The sequence below is a fragment of the Pistacia vera genome, unplaced genomic scaffold (assembly GCF_008641045.1).
Source record: "Pistacia vera cultivar Batoury unplaced genomic scaffold, PisVer_v2 Contig882, whole genome shotgun sequence".
NCBI lineage: Eukaryota > Viridiplantae > Streptophyta > Magnoliopsida > Sapindales > Anacardiaceae > Pistacia > Pistacia vera.
The window spans coordinates 339,078-361,532 of NW_022196759.1; the positions used below are offsets into that span (position 1 = coordinate 339,078).

General features: G+C 36.2%; 1 protein-coding gene across 1 annotated transcript; it reads left to right on the plus strand.

The window, feature by feature from the left end:
• The first annotated feature begins 455 nt into the window (after nucleotides 1-455).
• Nucleotides 456-827, plus strand: LOC116119351. The gene is made up of 2 exons (XM_031405288.1): nucleotides 456-600; nucleotides 646-827. The coding sequence occupies exons 1-2, from the start codon at nucleotides 456-458 to the stop codon at nucleotides 825-827; spliced, it is 327 nt and encodes a 108-aa protein (XP_031261148.1).
• The last annotated feature ends 21,628 nt before the right edge of the window (nucleotides 828-22,455 follow it).

Genomic DNA, 22,455 nt, shown 5'->3' on the forward strand with positions numbered 1-22,455 from the left:
TTGACTTTATGGGTTTGTTTCCTGACTCTTTTTGTTATACTTGTATACTTGTTGTAGTTGATTATGTTTCTAAATGGATTGAGGCAATTGCCACAAAGACTAATGACAGTATTTTTATCCATTAGGGTACCCCTAGAACTTTTATTAGTGATGGGGGAGTCACTATTGTAACAAGTCTTTTGCAGCATTGTTGAAGAAGTATGACAATAAACATAAGGTGGCAACTCCGTATCATCCTTAAACTTTAGGGCAAGTAGAAGTAAGTAACAAGCAAATCAAGGCCATTTTGGAGAGAACAGTTTGCATATCAAGGAAAGATTGTGCGGTGAAACTAAATGATGCTCCATAGGCATATCGAACAATTTGCATATAGGTTAGTCTTTGGGAAAGCATGCTATCTACCAATGCAGTTAGAGCATAAGGCGTATTAGGTGATCAAGAGATTGAACTTTGACATGGACAAGGATGGACAAGAAAGGAAATTGCAACTAAACGAGTTGGATGAGCTTAGGAATGAAGTGTATGAGAACGCTAAGATCTACAAGGAAAGAACTAAGTTGTACCATGACAAAGCAATACAATGGAAAAAATTCCAATCAGGTATGAAAGTGTTACTTTATGACTCACGGTTGTGTCTTTTTCTAGGGAAATTGAAGTCAAAATGGATTGGCCCATTCATAGTTCGAGAAGTGTTCTCTCATGGAGCGATGAAGATTAAAAACTTGAAGACAGGAAACCGATTCAAAATTAATGGATACTGGCTAAAGGCTTACTATGAAAATTATGCTCCAAACAAGGAAGTGGAGTACTTCAATGATCCTGAATGATGACTGAGCATCCCATCTATCTTAAGACGATAAACAAGCGCTTTTTGGGAGACAATCCAAATGTTTCTTTTCCTTTGTTTGTCTTGTTTTTATTTTATTGTTTTTGTTTATTTATTTATTTTTATTTCAGTTTACTGTTTTAATTTCATTAGGAGTGTGTTATTTTGTATTTTATTTTCTGCGTTTAAATTTTTAGGAAATCTAACACTTAGGTCAATTTTTCCAGGAAATCCACTTCACGCTATGGCACAGATTATTCAAGCCACGATGCAATTATGGCATCAAACCTGACGATGACACAAACATGCAATTAGGCTACAGCGCAAATAATTCATGCCATGGTGAAATGCGACGATTTTGAAATTAAAGTATGTAAACACGTGGCAGTGCAAAATTTCAGGCGCGACGCGTTTACGTTGTTCTTCATTTTAAGCATTGAAAATCCAAATCATGCCGCAATGCAAAACTTTGTGCCATGGCGCAATTTACAAAATATAAAAAGACCAGATCAGTTTCAGTTATGCTGCAGCACAGTTCTTCGCAACTCTCTCAATTTTTTTCAACTAATCTTCTATTTTTCTTTTCTAGAAATCACTTCGCACACATCATAAACACTTGATTTTGCAAAGATTCTCCATTTTTGTGCAAAAATTCAGCCAAGGCGAAGTTAGGGTTCAGTTGGGAAAATTGGATTTTAGGCATCACTTTTTAATCTGAGGTAGTTAATTACAATTCTTGCTCTAGTAAGCATCCTGCATTACTTTCTTGTGATTTTATTTGCATATTTGGTTCTAGATTGTGGCGCTGAGGATTTGATTGATTTTGGATGTTGATTGAGCGAGATTTTGATTGGATTTTGAGTGAATTGTGTATTGTTTTGTGATTGGGTGTATTAGGTGTTTTGTGATTGGGTGTATTAGGTGTTGTGTGACTACCATGTAATTTGGCATTGGGCGAGATTGTTAGTGGAGTTGTGTTATTGTGTGATTTTCATAGTGTTGGTACTCAGATTTATTGTTATGGCATTGCACAAGAGGGATAGAAATGTGGCCAATTCTAGTAGAGGTCTTGGAGGTCCCTCACGGGACACCTATGATCCTATATTTGTGAGTTTATGTGTTAAGGATAGGTATAAGGATAATGTTGTTAATAGTAGAGGATTTGTGGATGAATGAGGGTTTGATTTTAGGAGTCCTTATAAGAGGATTACTGACATTATTAGTGATTTGACTTGGGAGGACTTTACAGCCCAACTGGGAGCAACTGTTGAGCCTCTTGTTATGGAGTTTTATGCCAATGCCTTTGAGCATAGAAATGGAAGAATTAAGATTAAAGGAAAGGAGGTGAGATTTGATGTTGAGAGGATTAACAAGATTCATGGGTTATCAACTATTGCTAAAGAAGAGTATGATTTTTCTAAATTCCTTAAGGGCCCAAATTATGATGAGGTGCTACAAAGTTTTATAGAGGGTCAGGGACAGTGGATTCTTGGACAGAATAACAAAAGAAAAGGTTTTAATACGACTTCACTCACACTCACTCATAGGGTGTGGGAGCATTTTGTATGTGCCAAGATATATCCTTCAAGGCACTTTAGCATAGTGGACATTGAGAAAGTTCTTATGATTTATGCCATATCTCAGGGGATGTGGATCAACATAGGGGAGATTATCCATTTTCGGATTTTGAATGCATCCAGATCTTCTAAATCCTATCTGTATCCCAACCTTATCACTGCCTTATGTGTATTTGCAAGAGTTGTTATTAGGGATGATGAAGTGAAGAGACCACCACTTCCACCAATGACACTGAAGTATCTCCAAAAGATTACCAGTAGGGGTAAAAGAGTTGCAGCCCAGGCACAACTACGCAGACAGAGAGCCTTTCGCTCGTCGACATCTTCCACCCAGTTTGTACATGGTCGATAGCCGACTTGAGAGCAGAGATGAGAGAGTGGCAGACATGGGTCACAAGTCAGATGATGTATCAAGCTAAGTGCTTACAGACGCTTCAGTGGATCCAACAGTTTCAGTTATCTCAGTTAGGATTAGATTCGAGATAGTTTGTCTTTCTTGTCTACCCATGGGGTTTTCAGCCGAGGCACCTGTTGGTTGTGTTGTACGAGGTGATAGGGGTGATATTGATATGGATGGCGATGATGATGATGATGATGATGGTGATGGTGACCAGCAGTGAGAGACTAGGTGGATTTATTGATAGATTTCCTGTTTTTCATTTTCTTTTATGTACTTTCGTTTTTAGTTTATTTGTGTGTGATTTTACTTTTCAGTTGTAAAACTCTAGTTACTTTATTATGATTTCGATGTTGTTTTCTTTTCTGTTTTATTTTTATTTCCATAAACATTATGCGGATTAACAAACAACATGGATTCCATCCAAGACACCACATGTCCTTTCCTTTTGTGTTTGTGGATTTCATGTTGATTACAAGATATGCATTCATTGGCGTTACTTTCAAACTTTATGATTTGTTATGCGAAAGGGGGTAACTCGTTTATTTCGTTTTTACCTCTACGTTGTTTTGTGGTTAATTTCCTATGTTTTTATGAGATCCCTAAACTTTAGAACCTATTTGATGATCACTTGAGGCGAAATCATAGACAACACATGATTTAAGAAATGATTTAGGCTATCTTTGGATTGTTTGTGCCTTTCAAGCCAACCTTTTATGCTATTATCCTTAGTCACCTCGTTGAGCCTTACTGTATATATTTAACCTTGAATTTCTTTCCTTCAACCTGGACTAATCTGTTCCATTTAACCCTTAAACACATATCCTACCCATGATTTTCTTTTATGAGGAATTAATCTAAAATTTTGAAAGTGAAATGTGTGTGGCTTTGAGATTTGTATAAGACTTTGTGAGAATGTTTGAAAGACCAGGCTGGGGGTTGTTGTGTGGGAAAATGAAGGATGTTGGGTGATATTCATACTTCCTAAATTTCTATAAGTTTATGTTAATTGATCCAAAAAAAAAAAAAAAAAAAAAGCAATTCAATAAGGAAGTATGAAAAAGGTACAGATCTAATTGTGGTTGGGGAGAATGATGCACTAAAGAAAAATAAATAACAATAATAATAAAAATAAAAATAAAAGGTTTCGGTTTGAGAGAGTAAGTTGGTTTGAGCGATTGTGTTCTTTGAATTGTAAGATTTTTCCTCTTAATTGCTTGAATCCCTTACGTTCTTTCATAACCCGACACCTTAGCCTAATGTTACAAGCTTAATGAAGTCCTAACGATCTGAGTTGCATGTTGCTCTACATTAGTGGAGAGTGATCTGAAAAGTGGGCCTATGGAGTTGTGTTTTTAATGTTTTCTATTATATGGGATCAAAATGTTGTTTTCTTTTGGAGATTGCTATGAAACCACCTCTAAGGCTAGGATTAACGATTTGTGGATTGACTGTGATGGAGAGTTGAGAACAAAGGTGAAATTGATTTTTTGGGTGTTCTTGGATGTGTGTGATCATTGCTTATTCTTATTGCTATATGTGTATGCAATGTATGAGACACATTTATTGATGTATCCAGGAAATTCATGTTTTGGATATATGTGTGTTAGGAGATGGTAGGATGTTTGAAGGTAGCATCGCTGAAAACCCTCACAAGACTAGAACTCGTCCGCTAAGGGGACTTAGGGGTTTAAAGGCTTATTACATTCGCTAATGCAATCGTGTCAACCTACAGAAGTGGTTTAGTTAGGATAGATTAGTTAGGATTAGATTTTATCGCTTTAATTGCTAGGGACTAGCAAAACGCTGGTTGGAGGTTGTGTTGAGTGGTGAAAATGCGGATTTATTTTGTGATTTGGGGGTGAAATTTTAAGGAATTCAAGTCTTAACGCATTATTTAGAATGAGTTTCCTTACTTGCTTTGTTATCTCCCATAAACACGGGTTTTGTTGTGTTTTCAGGTATTTAGTGCAAAAGGATATATTATTCGTGCTTGTGTTGGTGTTTGGACATCCTGGACCCGTTGGGTGCGGATAAATCAAGGTGAATAGAAAAAGAGTGAAATTCCGCATCTGAGCCGCAACACACTTTTCTGAGCTGCAGCGTGAAGACGAAGAAACTGAAATTATGCCCCAGCGAAGAATCATTGTGCTGCGGTAAAAATTTGACGAATTCCAAATTGCATTGCGGTGCAATTCATCCACGCCGCGATGTGATAGAGTTTTGTGTTAAAGAAAAAATCGCTGGAGTCGCGTCGTAGCACAATTAAAGTGCGCCGCGGCGCAAATCGCAATAGTTGGAAAAACTCTACATTTTCAACCCTAATTTTGGTGATCATTTGATAAGTGCTTGAAAATACGCTTATACTTAGTGGTTTATAGGTATCATTTGTGGGAAATTAGGATTAATTCGCGTGAATTAACTTAATTGTTTCATAAACGTACTTTTCGGGATCACGGGTATTTTTGTTGTGTTTTCAGGGAATAAGGCTCAAAAATAATATTTGGATGAGAGATGATGTTGGCGAGAGAATTTGTGATGACTGGAAACAAACGGATCGAGAATCGGAGTTGAATTGAAGAAGTTATGGAAGTTGCAGTAAAGAGAAGATTCTAGATTACGTTTCAGCTTGAGCATGCCTCGGTATTTTGAGAATATCCTAAGCTGTAGAACTCGGATTAAGACGATTCTTGAACTTTTGGAAATCTGATTCAAAGGGCTACATTTCGTATGTTTACCACTTTTCCAAATTTCATCGTTATCGAGTTCAAAAATCACCATCGCTGAAGAACAGTGGAATGATGTGGGAAGAAGACTAGTAGCTACTGTGCCGCGGCACAGTGCCACGACACACTTTTTCCAATAGCTACTATGCCACAGCACAGTGCCGGGGCACCGCCACAGAAGTTAAAAACTGATTATCCGTTTTTAGGTAGGAGAATAAGGTTAAGAGTCCTAAACCAACTAGAATTAAGGAAAACAAAACCCTAACCCTTGTGGGATATAAATAGAAGTCTTTTAGCATTATTTTGGGGGGAATTATTTTACAGATAAAAAAAGAGAGAACAAAGATATTCAAGAACTAGAGAAAAGGGGAGATTAAAGAAGGCTTGGAGAAGAAGAATTGGAGGAGATCATCATCAACTTCATTAATCCAACCAAGTTTCACTAAGTTTTTCTTCATCTTTGTTATTATTATTTGTTATGAATAATACAATGATGTTCTCATATTTATTCATGAAGAACTAATTCTTTTGTGATTGAGGGTGATTTCACCTAGACATGTCTTGTGATTAATAAAATCTGCATCTTTTTATCTTTTGATCCCTCTTGGTTATGTGATTATTTCTCTGAAAATAGGGTCTAACTAGATTTTTCTAATTGTTTAAGTGGCCAATTAAATCGTTAGGATTAATCTATTAATGCCAATTTAGGTTGTTTAGTATGGAATCGCTTTATTAACCTAAATAACTAGTGGAAAAGTGTATGGCTGCATACATGGGGGGTAATCACTCAAGATAACTAAACCGAACGTATGAGTTTAGCCTTGATATAGTAGGTCTCTCACAACTTAATTCTTTTATTACTTTGAATCTAGAGATCGTATCCTAGGTTATTTAATAAATAGGGAATTGGGTTATGACCGTGTCTAGTCCAACGACTCGATAAGGAGAGATGTGACTTATCAACATTTGGTATTTTCTGAGCTAATGTGATCAATAGGGTAGAAAGTTAAAGAGTGCTTTTATTATATGCAAACCGTGTCTAGTGGTGGCGAATAAACCTTCAATCTTGTTTATCTCATTGATTTCTCTTTCGTTATTAGTTGCTTGATTTACATTGTTTGCTTTGAGTTTTTTTTTTTTTTTTTTTTTTTTTTTTTTGTTGAGTTTTTATAATTCTTGACAAACCCCTTTAGAAGTAGATAATTAATTAAGTTCACAAATCCTCTATGGGAAAGACCATTACTTGCTCTTTGCTACTACACGACTTTGCATTAGAATTTAGTGAGGTAAAATTAGGTAATAGCATTTGCATGCATCATATCAGTTAATAATTTTTGTTTGCTTGCATTATAGGTACTTGGCTATTATTAGACATGGGACAAGTTGTTTTGGGTGTTGAATATTTTGGTGAGAGGGTGGAGGAAGAAAGTTGCTCGAAGTGAATTGGGAAGAGCAAACAAGTTAAACCACTTGAGGTGAGTACAGAAGTTAGTTTTGATGAGTTGATTGATGAAATCATTAGAAGCAGTGGGTTGAGTTGTTGAGGTGGTGATATAGTTGTGAAGTATGTTTTAAATAAATTTTTTAAAACATACGACTCCTGCCATCATAATAAATTTTTCAGGACAATAGTTATATCCTGTAAATGTGTGATGACATTACATTTGTGTTTTGAGAAGCTTGAATAAATCATCCTTTCTATCGTATTAAATAAAATTAATTATTTTTAACTTTCATCCATTTTAAATATTATCAAAATAATTGTTGTGTCAAATCAATCAATTTACTGAATTAGTCACGGGTGAGCTATAAAAAGCAACACCAAGTCCAAGGTTATTGCAATTTTCAATTTTATTTGAACTTTTTTAGTAAAGTAAATCTTCAAAAAACTTAATATTTTATAGAAGGTTACAGCTGTTGTGCTGAAAAAGTTATTGTGATAACAGGAGCTACTGTTCATAGTCAAAAAGTTTCTGAAAAATTCAGGCACTCTCTTGGTCATAGAGTGTAGAGCAGATGGTTGCAGAGTTCAATTTTATATAAATTATTATATTTATTTATATATTATTTTCTTGCCAAGAACTAACAAAAATAATAGAATAACAATAGATCATTTAGTTTTATGTACGGTACTAATTGACAAAGACCGAAGTGTTACTTTCACATTCTATTGAAATGAAAAAAATTATTAATAATAATAAATATTAAATAAAAAAGGACTAACAACAGTAATAGAATAACCGTAGATCATTTAGTTTTATGTACGGAGTTGTAACTCTACAAAACCATCTCCACAAACAATCTTTTGACTAATAATTCAAACTTCGTTTACTCCTTAAAATAACAACTCTTTTTAAAATCAGACTGAAAAGAATCTCAAAAGAGTGTAATATTTATCAATGCTCTGAAAATTTAACCGTCTTCTTTTTCGTCCATATCTCAACTCTGAAGCCATTTTCTTGCTCGAACTCTTAACATCTTTATGTTTCGAAGAAAGAAGAAGAATATATGTTCACTAAGCTTGCATGGTTATCTAGTTCTCTTCTACCCAAATCTCTACCCTTGAATTTGAGAATGATTATCGTAGAGTACAAAAGAAATTAGCCTTGATCACTTAAGCGATGTGGGATATCGCTTAAGCAATCACAGCTTATGTATACTAGATCGCTTAAGCGAGATAAGACGTCGCTTAAGCGAGCCTATATTTGAGAATGAATTATCCCAAGTACAAAAGGAAATTTGCCCCGATTGCTTAAGTGACGTATGTTATTGCTTAAGCGATCACGACTTATGTATACTAGATTGCTTAAGCGAGAGCCCACATCACTTAAGCAATCCTTAATTTAGAATGATTATTAAGTATAAAGGAAATTAGCCATGATCGCTTAAGCAACAAAGGATATCGCTTAAGCAATTAAGGCTTATGTATACTAGATCGCTTAAATGAGACAAAACGTCGCTTAAGCGATCCTGTACTTGAGAATGAATTTTCAAGTACAAAAGGAAATTTGCCTTGATCGCTTAAGCGACATGGTTTATCGCTTAAGCGATCACGGCTTATTCATACGGGATCACTTAAGCGAGATCTAAAATCACTTAAGCGATCTTGTAGTTAAGAATGAATTATTCCAAGTACAAAAGGAATTTGCCTTGATCGCTTAAGTGACTCAAGTTATCGCTTAAGCGATCACAACTTATACATACGAGATCGCTTAAGTGATCCTGTAGTTGAGAATGAATTATTCCAAGTATAAAAGCAAGTTTTCCTTGATCGCTTAAGCGACGTGGGAGATCGTTTAAGCGATCAAGGCTTATGTATACTGGATCGCTTAAGTGAGATAAGACATCACTTAAGCGATCCTGTACTTGAGAATGGATTTTTCAAGTACAAAAGGAAATTTGCCTTGATCGCTTAAGCGACTCGGGTTATCGCTTAAGTGATCATGGCTTATGCATACTGGATCGCTAAAGCGAGATATGAAATCGCTTAAGCGATCTTGTAGTTGGGAATGAATTATTCCAAGCACAAAAGGAAATTTGCCTTTATCACTTAAGCGATCAGGGCTTATGTACACCGAATCACTTAAGTGATCCGTGATTTAGAATGGTTATTTAGTATAAAGGAAATTAGCCATGGTAACTTAAGTGACGTGGGATATCGTTAAGCGATCCAATGTATTTGAGAATGAATTATTCCAAGTACAAAAGGAAATTAACCTTGATCGTTTAAGCGATGTGGTATATCGCTTAAGCGATCACAACTTATGTATACTAGATCTCTTAAGCAAGGTATGATATCGTTTAAGCGATCTTGTATTTGAGAAAATTAATAGAGTACAAAAGGAAATTAGCCTTGATCGCTTAAGCAAGGTGGTCTATCGCTTAAGCAATGAAGGCTTATGTATACTAGATCACTTAAGTGAGGCATGACATCTCTTTAGCGATCTTGTATTTGAGAATGAATCAATTTAGAGTACAAAAGGAAATTAGCCAAGATCGCTTAAGCGACGTGGTATATCACGTAAGCGATCACAATTTATGTATACTGGGTCGCTTAAGTGAGATACCAAATCGCTTAAGCGATCGTGTATTTGAGTGAATTATTATGAGTACAAAGGGAATATGCCTTGATCGCTTAAGCGACGTGGTTTATCACTTAAGCGATCACGACTTATGTATACAAGATTTCTTAAGCGACAGCCCACATCGCTTAAGCGATCACGGCTTATAGGTACAGGATCGCTTAAGCGAGACATTAAATCGCTTACTCGATCAAGCGAATTTCCTTTTGTAGAATAATCATTGTCAAATACAGGATCGCTTAAGCAATGTTATATATCGCTTAAGCGATCTAGTATACATAAGCCATGATTGCTTAAGCAATATCTCACGTAGCTTAAGCGATCATGCCTAATTTCCTTTGTACTCTACGATAATCAATCTCAAATTCAAGGGTAGAGATTTGGGTATAAGAGAACTAGATAACCATGCAAGCTTAGTGAACATATCTTTTTTTTCTTTCTTCAGAACATAAAGATGTTAAGAGTTCGAGCAAGAAAATGGCTTCAGAGTTGAGATATGGACAAAGAAGAGGACAGTGAAATTTTTAGAGCATTGATAAATATTACACTCCTTTTGAGATTCTTCTCGGTCTGATTTTAAAAAGAGTTTTTATTTTAAGGAGTAAACAAAGTTTGAATGACTAGTCAACAAATTGTTTGTGCAGATGGTTTTGCAGAGTTACAACATACAGTAATTTAGAATGATCTACGGTTATTCTATTACTGTTGTTAGTCCTTTTTTATTTAATATTTAATATTATTATTAATTATTTTCATTTCAATAGAATAAGAAAATAACACTTTGGTCTTTGTCAGTCAGCACCGTACACAAAGTTGAATGATCTATAGAAGAATATGCCTTTTATTGATAAATAAACATTTATTATAGAGTCAATTTTACAATAATTGATTGGCTCTAAGGCACCTACTTTAACAATCTCCCACTTGCACTATAACCAATCATTCATGTATTTAAATTTGAATGACCTTAAGTGTTTTTCATGCTTTTGCTGTGACAGAGGCTTCGTCAGTGGATCAGCGAGATTGTCATCAGTATGCACTTTACTGATCTGTACATCTTTCCTCTTAACCATTTCTTTAATGAGATGAGAACGTCTGAGTATATGTTTGGACTTCTGGTGAGACTATGGTTCATTTGCTTTAGCAATTGCTCCATTGTTGTGATAATAGACATCTATCGGATCAACAATCATGGAAACCGCACCAATTGGTACACAAGGCGCTCTGAATAGAACTACGCTAGGCTAGTGTCAAACAATACCAATTGGTGCACAAGGCGCTCCAGTGATTTCAAGTCTAAGGATCACATGCACCACCATCCATTAGAGGATTTATTCCATAGACACTGGGGTTACCATCCATATGGAATCCTTTAGTGGGTCTATCCAGTGAATTTGCCTCTAACAAGCACCCATGCATTGCACCAGGTTGTCGATAAATAACCTTGACAAGTGAGATCAATCACTGCCTTTTGACAGGGTCATTTAACACTATGATAGTCTTACCGTATTATTTGTATCCTTGGTTAGAATAATACTAGGGCTACGATTGTTTCTAGAATGGCCACCATATGTGATCATAGGGTTCTCACTATCAAGATTTGAAACACTTGATACCCTCATCACGGTTCTACCATTCTAAGGGCATATATCAATACATATAATATGATTTACGTGATATAGTAGAATATGCCTTTTATTGATAAATAAACATTTATTACAGAATCAATTTTACAATAATTGATTGGCTCTAGGGCACCTACTCTAACAATCTCTCACTTGCACTATAGCCAATCATTCATGTATTTAATACCGAATGACCTTAAGTGTTTTTCATGCTTCTGCTACAACAAAGGCTTCGTTAATGGATTGGCGAGATTGTCATCAGTATGCACTTTATTGATCTATACATCTTTCCTCTCAACCATTTCTTTGATGAGATGAAAACGTCTGAGTATTTGTTTGGACTTTTGGTGAGACCGTGATTCCTTTGCTTGAGCAATTGCTCCATTGTTGTCACAATAAACATCTATCGAATCAACAATCGTGGAAACCATACCAAGTTTGGTGACGAACTTCTTAATCCAGACTGCCTCATTGGCCGTATTGGATAATGCAATATACTCAGCCTCCATTTTAGAGTCCGCTATAGTGCTTTGCTTAGAGCTTTTCCAACTTACTGCACCCCCATTGAGACAAAATACAAACCCTGATTGCGATCGATAATCATCTTTATCCGTTTGGAAACTAGCATCACTGTATCCTCTTATAGTGAGCTCATCTTCCCCTCCATAAACCAAAAACATGTCCTTAGTCCTCTTCAAGTACTTAAGGATGTTCTTGACAGCTATCCAGTGACGCTTACCTGGATCCGATTGATATCTGCTACAAGTACTTAACACACATGAGACATCAATCTGAGACATAACATGGCATACATGATGGATCCAATTGCTAACGCATATGGGATCCTCTTCATTCTATCCTCTCAACGTGTGTTTTATGACACATATCCTTAGAGAGATAGACACCATGTGACATCGGAAGAAATCCCTTCTTGGATTCTTCCATACTGAATCTCTTTAGTACCTTATTAATGTATGTACTCTGAGTTAGGCCAAGCAACCTATGTGATCTATCTCGGTAGATCTTTATTCCGAGGATGTAGACTACTTCTCCAAAGTCTTTCATGGAGAAGCACTTGGATAACCAAGTCTTTACCGACTGCAAGTTTGGTATATTATTCCCGATCAGAAGTATGTCATCGACATACAACACTATGAATGCCATTGCGCTCCTACTCACTTTCTTGTAAACACAGGGCTCATCTTCGTTCTTGATAAAATTGAATTCTTTTACGGCTTCATCAAAACGAATGTTCCAGCTCTTTGAAGCTTGCTTGAGTCCATAAATGGATCTCTACAACTTGCATACCTACTCAGCTTGCCCATCAAGAACGAAACCATCGGGTTGTGTCATATACACATCTTCTTCAAGGTTTCCGTTCATGAAAGCCATTTTGACATCCATTTGCCAAATCTCATAATCATGATATGCAACAATCGCAAGCATAATTCGAATGGATTTAATCATGGCAACCGGCGAAAAGGTTTCCTCATAGTCAATACCATGAATTTGTTTGAAACCTTTGGCAACTAGTCGTGCTTTATAAGTGTGCACCTTGCCATCCATGTTAGTCTTCTTCTTGGAGACCCATTTACACCCTATGAGTTTTACCCTTTCAGGTGGTTCCACCAGAGACCATACTTGGTTCTGGTACATGAAGTCCATCTCAAATTTCATGGCTTCAAGCCATTTAACGGAATCTGGATCTGATATAACGTCTTCGTAGGTTCTGGGTTCATCGTCTTGGTAGACAAGTACGTCACCATGTTGAGTCACGAGATAATCATATCTCTCAGGCTCATGGTGTACTTTCCCAGATCTTCGTAGATCCTGTGCTACTTGAGGTGGTTGACTTTGATCCACAAGTTGTGGAGTAACCTTCCCCCTGATGTTCAACCATTGCTTGTGGCACATCTTCTCATCCTTCATCTAGTATATCTTGTGGCTCTAGAACTTCATCGATTTCTACTTTTCTCCCATTAGTACTTCTTAGAAAAAATTCTTTTTCCAGGAAGACAGTACGAGCAACAAAAATTTTACGCTCTTCTGGATGGTAGAAATAGTATCCTTTGGTCTCTTTAGGATACCCCACAAATATACATTTGTAGGATTTTGAGCCCAGCTTGTTTGAAGTCAATTTTTTGACATAAGCTTCGCAACCCTAAATCCTTAGATAGGACAAATTGGGCTTTTGCCCATTCCATAGTTCAAATGGAGTCTTGTCTATAGACTTTAATGGCACATGGTTCAAAATGTGAGCTGCAGTCTCTAGGGCATACCATGGAGCTAACCATGTCTAATAAGGTCCTATTCCTTATTTTAGACACTCCATTGTGTTGGGGTGTATACAGAGGGGTGAATTGTGATACTATCCCACATTCCTTCAGGTATTCAGAAAACCCTGAGCCTAAGTATTCACCTCCTCGATCCGATCAAAGGGCTTTAATACTTTTGCCCAACATATTCTGTACTTCATTCTTGAATTCTTTGAACTTATCAAAGACTTCAGATTTATGTCTGATGAGGTAGACATATCCATATCCACTGAAATCATCAGTAAATGTGATGAAGTAGGAATATCCACCTCTGGCTTCAACTGTTAGTGGACCACATACATCACTATGAATGATGTCTAACAGTTCAGTAGCCCTTTCACTTTGTCTTGTGAAAGGTGACTTGGTCATCTTGCCTAAAAGGCATGACTCGCATACCTCAAATGACTAGAAGCCAAAAGGGTCCAAAACTCCATCCCTTTAAAGTTTTGCAATGCGGGTCTGATTAACATGACCCAATCTACAATGTCAGAGGTATGTATGGTTGTTCGCTATGTTTAGCTTTCTTAGTTTCAACATTAAGAATATCCTTATTGTTCAAATCAAGAACATATAATCCGTTATATAACCTTGCAATTCCAAATAGAATACCATTCAAACTAAAGGACAACAATCCATTAGAAATCTCAAAATGATATCCTATATTATCCAAAGCGGATACTGAAATAATGTTTCTAGAAATCGCAGGTAAAAAATAATAGTCTTTGAGTTCTAATAATAAGCTTGAAGGCAAAGACAAACAATAAGTCCCTACAGCTAATGCAGTCACATGTGCTCCATTTTCAACTCGTAGGTCCACTTCTCCTTTGGCAAGCAATCTACTCTGCCTTAGTCCCTACACATCAATACAAATGTGAGTACCATATCTTGTGTCAATGACCCAAGATGTTGAAGGAGAGAAGTTAATCTCAATCATAAACATACCTGAAGTCAAAGCATCAGACTTTTTCTTGTTTGCGAGGAAGGCCTTGTAATGCTTCCTCTAGTGGCCAGGCTTCCCACAATAGAAGCAGACTACCTTCCCACCTTTCCCAACGCCACTTGCAGGCTTGAGAGCATCCTGTCCTTTAGGCTTAGGCTTGGGATTGGCCTTGGCCTTTCCCTTGCCCTTACCCTTTCGTTTACTGGCAGCTACTAGTAAAATAAGCTTAGACTTCTTCCAGTCCTGCTCTGCAGTCCTTAGCATGTTCAAAAGCTCCGATAGGGTTTTCACCATAGTGTTCATATTGAAGTTCATTATGAACGGTTCATAAGAGCCAGGCAAGGATTGCATAATTAAATCCACTTGTAATTCTGCATCTAACTCAAACCCCAAAGTCTCAAGCCTCTCCATGTGCTCGATCATTTTGAGCACACGAGGGCCAACTTGGGCTCCCTCGGTCATGCGACTTCCAAATAGTGCTTTTTACACCTTGTACCTCTCATGTCGAGCATTCCCTTCATAAAGCTCCTTAAGGTGTAGAATAATGGCAACAACGTCCATATTCTCATACTACTTTTGCAGCACTAGTGTCATTGATGCTAACATCAAGCATTGAACACCATCATCATCATCAAGGAACTTTTGATAAGTATCCTTTATTTTTTGAGTGGCATCAAGATCGGGCTCAGCCATGTATGGCTTATCAAGGATATAAAATTTCTTTTCGTACTTAAGTATAATCCGAAGATTATGATACCAGTCCGAGAAATTGGATCCATCCAACCTGTTTTCTTTCTCGATTATCAGTCGCAAGTTCATAATGCTCATTTTAAAGTGAATCTACAATTTAGAAAAGTAAAGTCAATATAATGTTTATTATTTCTTAATATGGTCTTTTATTAAAAAACACTCCTACTATTTTTCTCAAGCCAATAGCCTTCACTATTAACTTGGGAAAACTTGTTGGCTTTCCTAGTTGACTGAGATCCCATCTGGCCCATTTCAAACCTTTGCTGTGGTGAACAAGCCAAAATGGGTTAATTAGGTAGGCCAACAAACTTAATCCACACCAGTTGATAGCTCCCACTACTAACCTCAAATGTGAAGCAAGCCAACAAGCCAATGACACAATCCAACGGCCTAGCCATTGTCATCAAGTGTGATTTCCAGTACACATGTCGCCACGTACACTCAACATGTGTGCTTCTCTACTATGTCTGTGACGTGTTTATTAACCTTTGCTATGGCTAACAAGCAAAACTGTCATTTTAAGTTGACCCATCATCATTAAGGAAAACTCCAATGAATTTTAACCTCCCACTAGTGGAAGTGTACCCTTCGCTGTGGTGAACAAGGTTCCGATGGACAGTGGTTTGATTAAAACCATGGTGATGGAAGGCATATGTGACTTAATATATCTTATTTGAGGGTTTTATTTAATGTCTCACTAGCTTATTATCTTTGTTAGAATGTCATTGTTTGACATGTTATTGAACATTCAACCTTAGCATGCATTCTAAACAAAAAATTAAACGTGTCGGTACATGGCTTTCCTCGAGCCTAGAGGAATCGGTAGGTCAACCTAAGGTTTAAAAGTTAATCTTGGGTCTTCAAGTCACTCCTCTTCATAGCCCCTTCGTTTCTTCTTCACGATCATTACAAATAATTTTATAATAAAAAACCTATTCTAATTTACATCAATAAAATAGAAACCTCGCGTTTCATACGAGGGGAGTGAGATGAGGAGACGAAATACATGGAGATTTAAGAGAGAGAGAGAGGCAGGACATGCAGGTCCTATTTGTTTATAAAAATTACAAACAAACCTAATAAACAATAAACAATAGGTCTAAGGCTCATGTACCAGGCACCATGCAATTATCAAACAAGAACATTGCATACATTAAAAAACAATCAATTTTTTGAATTGGGTGGGTTGAATTATCAAGTTACCACCTTAAACGTGCATAATGAATATTGGCTTTAAAGGTTAAAAAAACTACAATTTAGCCCTTATGCTAAAAACAGAAAGTAAAAATGGAACAGTAGGTTTCTTGCCGCTACGAATAAATTCTTCGCCACGGCGAAGTTCATGCGCACATGGTCGCTGCAGTGAAGTTTTATTTTGCCTCGACGATTGTGAACTTCTATAAAGCACAAATCGTTCCAAAGAGTTTTATGCCGAGGCGAAGTTTTATTTCACCGCGGCTAGATCTACTTTTTCGAAATTTCGCCATGGCGAAGGTTTATTTCGCCGCGATCAGATTCACTTTTTGCATCTTGTCATGGCGAAGTGTTATTTCGCCACTGCTAACGCTGCAAAACAGTGAATCAGGCACAGTAACCCTTGATTATTTTGCTAGAACAATCAAGGGCTTCAAGAATCAAGAAAGAAGAACAAGAAAAGTTTTCTTTTGAGAGAGAGAGAGATAGGGTGGCTAGGGTTTTAATTGAATGAGTAATTCTATTATGTTTTAATTTTAAGTTGCACTTATATAGTGCAACAATTAAAACCCTATTCCACTTAGGAATAGCCATGGGCTCCAACCCTAGTTCACCCTTGCAATCGAACACACCCTTTATGGTATTTTAATTAATTAATTATTATTATAATTAAAATCAATTAATGTATAATAATATATTAACATTCGATTAATAATAATAATTCATTTAAATATATACATAGATATATTTAAATATAATCTCACTAATTTAATTTTAATATTAAAAATAAATACAGGCAACAACCTCAACAAATTTAATTGCACTGTGAGATTACCAAAATACTCTTTCATCCTGAAAGACGAAAATACTCTTCTCACAAATTGATTCTTAAATTATCTTCTAAGTGTGTGACCCGTAAGCTCCTTATAATATTGGTAGTGAGTAGTATCGCGATTAACACCAATTAATCTTTTCACTACATATAGACCAAGATTGGCCCCTAACAAGGCATCATAGCGACTTGATAGATTCGGATTCAGTGAAACCACAGCCTGTCAATGGTATGGTTACCGTGCAATCAAATCCTTTCATCAACTGTTATCTCATTGAGACTGAGGTATAGAAATAGTGTCAACCTCAAATATCCTCGACATATTTGTATTTAGAGATTGGACCAATGACAAGAATATTAAATTAGATTGAGCATCAACTCGATCCCACTGTGGCCATAGATTTAGTGTCATTGCCATTTACTGAATTACCTAGTGAGATAATTTCTCCTGTACTCAGGAGTGATGAATCCTTTGTCGATCCATCATAGTCTCGATACACTTTTCAATGTAGCCAATCACTACCGTATTGATAGCTCTGAATAGAACTACGTTGGGCTAGTGTCAAACTACACCAATTGGTGCACAAGGCACTCCAGTGATCTCAAGTCTAATGATCACATGCACCACCATCCGTTAGAGGATTTATTCCATAGCCATTGGGGTTACCATCCATATGGAATCCTCTAGTGGGTCTGTCCAGTGAACTTGCCTCTAGCAAGCACCCATGCATTGCACCAAGTTGTTGGCAAACAACCTTGACAAGTGAGATCAGTCACTGCCTTTCGATAGGGTCGTTTACACTATGATAGCCTTACCGTATTATCTGTGTCCTTGTTTAGAATAATACTGGGGCTACGGACGTTTCTAGAATGGCCACCATATGTGATCATAGGGTTCTCACTATCAAGATTTGAAACACTTGATACCCTCGTCACGGTTCTACTATCCTAAGGACATATATCAATACATATAATATGATTTACGTGATATAGTATAATATGTCTTTTATTGATAAATAAACATTTATTACCGAATCAATTTTACAATAATTGATTGGCTCTAGGGCACCTACTCTAACATTGACATCGCTAGAGTGTTGTGTGTAATTATTGATGTAATTTGACACTAGCCTAAGGTAGTCCTATTCAAGGTTATCAGAATTGTAGTTGTTGGTTTCATCAAGAAGTCCATTATGGCTATGGTGGATCAACAAAGGATTCACCACTCCTGATTACATGAGAAATTATCTCGCTGAGATATTTGGTTAGTAACTATGACCACAAAATCTGTGGCCACAGTGAAATCAAGTCGATGCACGAATCCAATTTTATATGGTTGTTCATTCGATAACCAAATATAAACATATCAAGGTAAATTGATTGAAGTTGACACTACTTTTGTACTTCAAACCTTGATGAGATAAATGATGATGAAAGGATTTGAATTGCATGGTAACCATACTGTTGAAAGGTAGCAACTTCGTTGAATCTTTATTTGTTGGGTAATCATGATGCCTTGCTATTGGTCAATCTTGATTGGTGTATGGAACACTAATTAGTTGATGCTTAATTATGGATCCGATCACTGTCAACAAAATAAAGAGCCTACAAGTCACACATGTTAAAAGTAGTTTAGAAGAAAAACGAAATGAAGGGTAATTTCATCTTTTGAATGAAAAGGGTATTTTGGTAATTTTGTTGTGCGATTAAATTCGCTGAGGTCATTGCCAACGTTCAATATTTATATTGAAGTTAATTTAGCAAAATTGTTATTATATTAATATTAATATAAAACATTAATATTAATGTGGACTATATTTAATTTAATTAAATGTATTTTAAATCCCATGAATTAAATATATGGATAAATTTAAATAAATTTATATTTATATATTTAGATTATATTTAATTGGGATGGATTCTATTCCAAAAATAGGAATAGAGATATTCCCATTCCAAGTGGGGAATATTTTATTCCCACTATATAAAGAAGGGAATAGGAGAATTAAAATTAATTCACTCATATTTTTTCTCCACCAGGAAACGCTAGCTGCCATTCCCTTTAGAAAGAGAATTGTTCTCTCTCAAATTTTCGGGTTCTCTCAAATTGATTGATCCAATTGTGATTCCGTCTTGCTTTTGTGTAGATGTTGGGTTGCTCGATTCTTCTCTTGAATCACTTGCAAAGTCCAAATCCTAATCTGGTTGAAGGAGTTATCTACAAAGGTATTAAATTTAACATTATAATATATCAATCCTGGTCTTAGGTTGGGATTCATTGAATAAAAATTTTAAAATATATTCCGTGTTATTCAATGAAAAATCCTACACATGGAACGATCCCAAGCACTCAAGGAGGAGATCGACAGACTCCTCGAAGTAAAATTTATCAGAGAAGTCAGATATCCAGAGTCGCTTGCCAACCCTGTGCTCTTCAAGAAGCCAAACAGCAAGTGGAGAACATGCATCGACTTCATAGATCTAAACAAAGCTTATCCCATGGATGGTTTCCCCCTTTTGCGGATCGATCAGTTGGTGGACGCTACATTAGGGAATGTCTTACTCAGCTTCATGGATGCCTACTCAGGATACAACCAAATCCCGATGTATAGGTCCGATAAGCCACAAACCTCGTTCATCATAGGCTAGGGCCTTTATTGTTACAAAGTCATGCCCTTTAGCCTAAAAAACGTTGGGGCAACTTACCAGCGGTTGGTAAATAAGATGTCTGTTGATCTCATCAGGAAAACGATGGAGGTATATAGCAATGTCATGCTGGTAAAATCACAGAAGGTAGAAGATCATGTGGGGCACCTCGGGGAAATGTTGTTAGGATTTAATCACAGAAATAGGCAACAGAAAACAAAAATTTACCAATTAAAACTCTAAAGCCCCAAAAATCCATATATGAGAAATACATTTTTTACATGTTATAGATCATCAAAAGCCCTTTCAAAGTTTTAGATTCTTACCCACGTTGATGGCTCCATTGTTTGATCATTAAAAAATGGTCACACTCCAAGGATAGGAGTGAACCCACGAGATATATCCACACAAAGGCAAGAATCAACACACACTGACTTTACTAGTTTGATTTGTGAAGTTTAAAGAAGAAGTGAGTGAGAAAAAGAAGAGAGAAAAAATTCCCTTTAGTTTTTCTCTAGGACGGCCAAAATGAGCTAATGAGGAAATTTGTGGAAAAGGGCTCTTTTATAGGCACACCCTAATTTCCCTCATTTAGTATATTACCAATATGCCCTTTCACTAATTAAATAATTAGTTTCCATGATTTTCGAACAAAATCACTTACCGGGTATCAGGCCATTATTATTTTATTTATCTAATAATGATTTTTCAGTATTTAAAACATATATACACCAATATATATATAAAATAAATCTTACATATTAAATCCAACATGGGATTGGATTCAGACAATAACCTTTCCAGAAAATTTAATTGCTCTGTAAGATTTACCAAAATACCCCTTCATCAATAAATGACAAAAATGCCCCTCACTCGTTATCTTCTTTAAATTGCCTTTTAAGTGTGTGACTCATAGGCTCCTCATCATGTTTGTAATGTCCACATGGAGGTATGTAATTTAATTTATGTTCTTATACTCTTAGTTGAATTTTGTTAAAGTTATTTTGAGAAAAATGTGAAGAAAATCCCTTAAACTTTCATTAGGGGTAAAATGGTCTTTTCACTCAAAATTAGTTGAAAAATTGGGGAGTGAAAAGAGATAGAATTTCGTGGAGAATGCAATAAAAATGAGGGCATTATTGTAATTGATTAAGGGACATAGATGTAATTTCCAAGAAAGGGCAAGGGCAAAATGGGAAGGCATGTGTTAATTGTAAGTTAATAAGGGTTTGGGTTTAGAAAACCCTTCATTTTTTCTTCTCCATCGCCATTCCCATTCACCACTTCCTCTCAACTCTTCTTTCAATATTTCAAGAATTTTAGAGGATTTTTTGAGTAGTTTGGGGTAGAAAGTTAATCTAAGGCATCCTAAGGTAAAGATTCTTGCTTTAGATGTGAAGTTTTGCTTATATATGTATATTGAAGTCTTATGATTTTATTATTTAAAGTTGTAGAGAAGAGACAAGCTATCAAAGGAAAGGAAAAGTGTTAGTGAATTCTCTCCATTACAAGGTAAGTAAATCCAACCCAAGTTGAGATTTGAGAAATCCTTTGAGTAGAAATTGAGTAGAGATTTATGTATGTATAAGTATGTTATGTTATTGAGATGAGTTGAGATGAATATTTTCTTTGTGGTTGTTGAATACACTTCAATTATGAGAAGTGTTGTTGAGTGATGAGAATGTAGTTTGAGATGAAATTTAAAGAATTTGAGAAGTATTGTGGTAGTGTTTGTGTAGTGGGGTTATGGTGATGATACAAGAGAGTTTTTCTCTCATTTTGGATGGTTTAGGAAACAAATTGAATGATAATTAAATTAGAGTTTGTTTAGGCACAATTGTTGTTTGATGAAATGCCTAAGTGAGAACATGTTACCATGGTTGTCCTGTCACAGCCGTGACCTTCTGAGTGATTTTTGGGCATCTTACAGATTGAACTGGGTTGAGACTAAAACATAAAAGTTGTAGCCCTATCTCTAATATTTAAAAAGAGACCAAAATCATAGCAATCCGATGTTTATAACGCAAGTTATGCCTTCTTGAGTGTGACCTATACTGAATGACTGTCTTGATGCAATATTGCATTTGTGCATTTCATAAGTGCATTAAGTAAGAAATTTTAAGCATGAACCATCCTTATACATTATTGTGCATTGAGAAGTAGCTTGAGAAAGAGTATAGAACTTTGTGAATGAACTACTCTAAGAGTAGAGAGAATGAGAAAAACACAAAGAACGGGTTGGTGCTTTGTGAACTCCACCCGGCAGTCACGAAGAGTGGGTTGGTGCTTTGTGAGCTCCACCCGGCCGTGCCTCCAGTAAGATGAGGCCGTGACATTCAAGTGAGAAAGAATGAGAAAAACATGAGAAAGAATAAAGAGAGAATGAGTAAAGTCACGAAGAGTGGGTTGGTGCTTTGTGAACTCCACCCGGCCGTGCCTCCGGTAAGATGAGGCTGTGACTTTCAATAAAAAATTAATAAAAGAGAGCTGTGTGAAAGAGAAACAGAAAAAGAAAATAAATGAGACGAGAAGTGTGTAAGGAAAT

Excerpts from the sequence above, each read along its gene's own strand:
- LOC116119351 (XM_031405288.1), top strand. The coding sequence starts at position 456 with ATGGACAAGGATGGACAAGAAAGGAAATTGCAACTAAACGAGTTGGAT. Across the intron at positions 601-645 it reads ATGGAAAAAATTCCAATCAG|GGAAATTGAAGTCAAAATGG; the intron begins GTATGAAAGTGT and ends GTCTTTTTCTAG.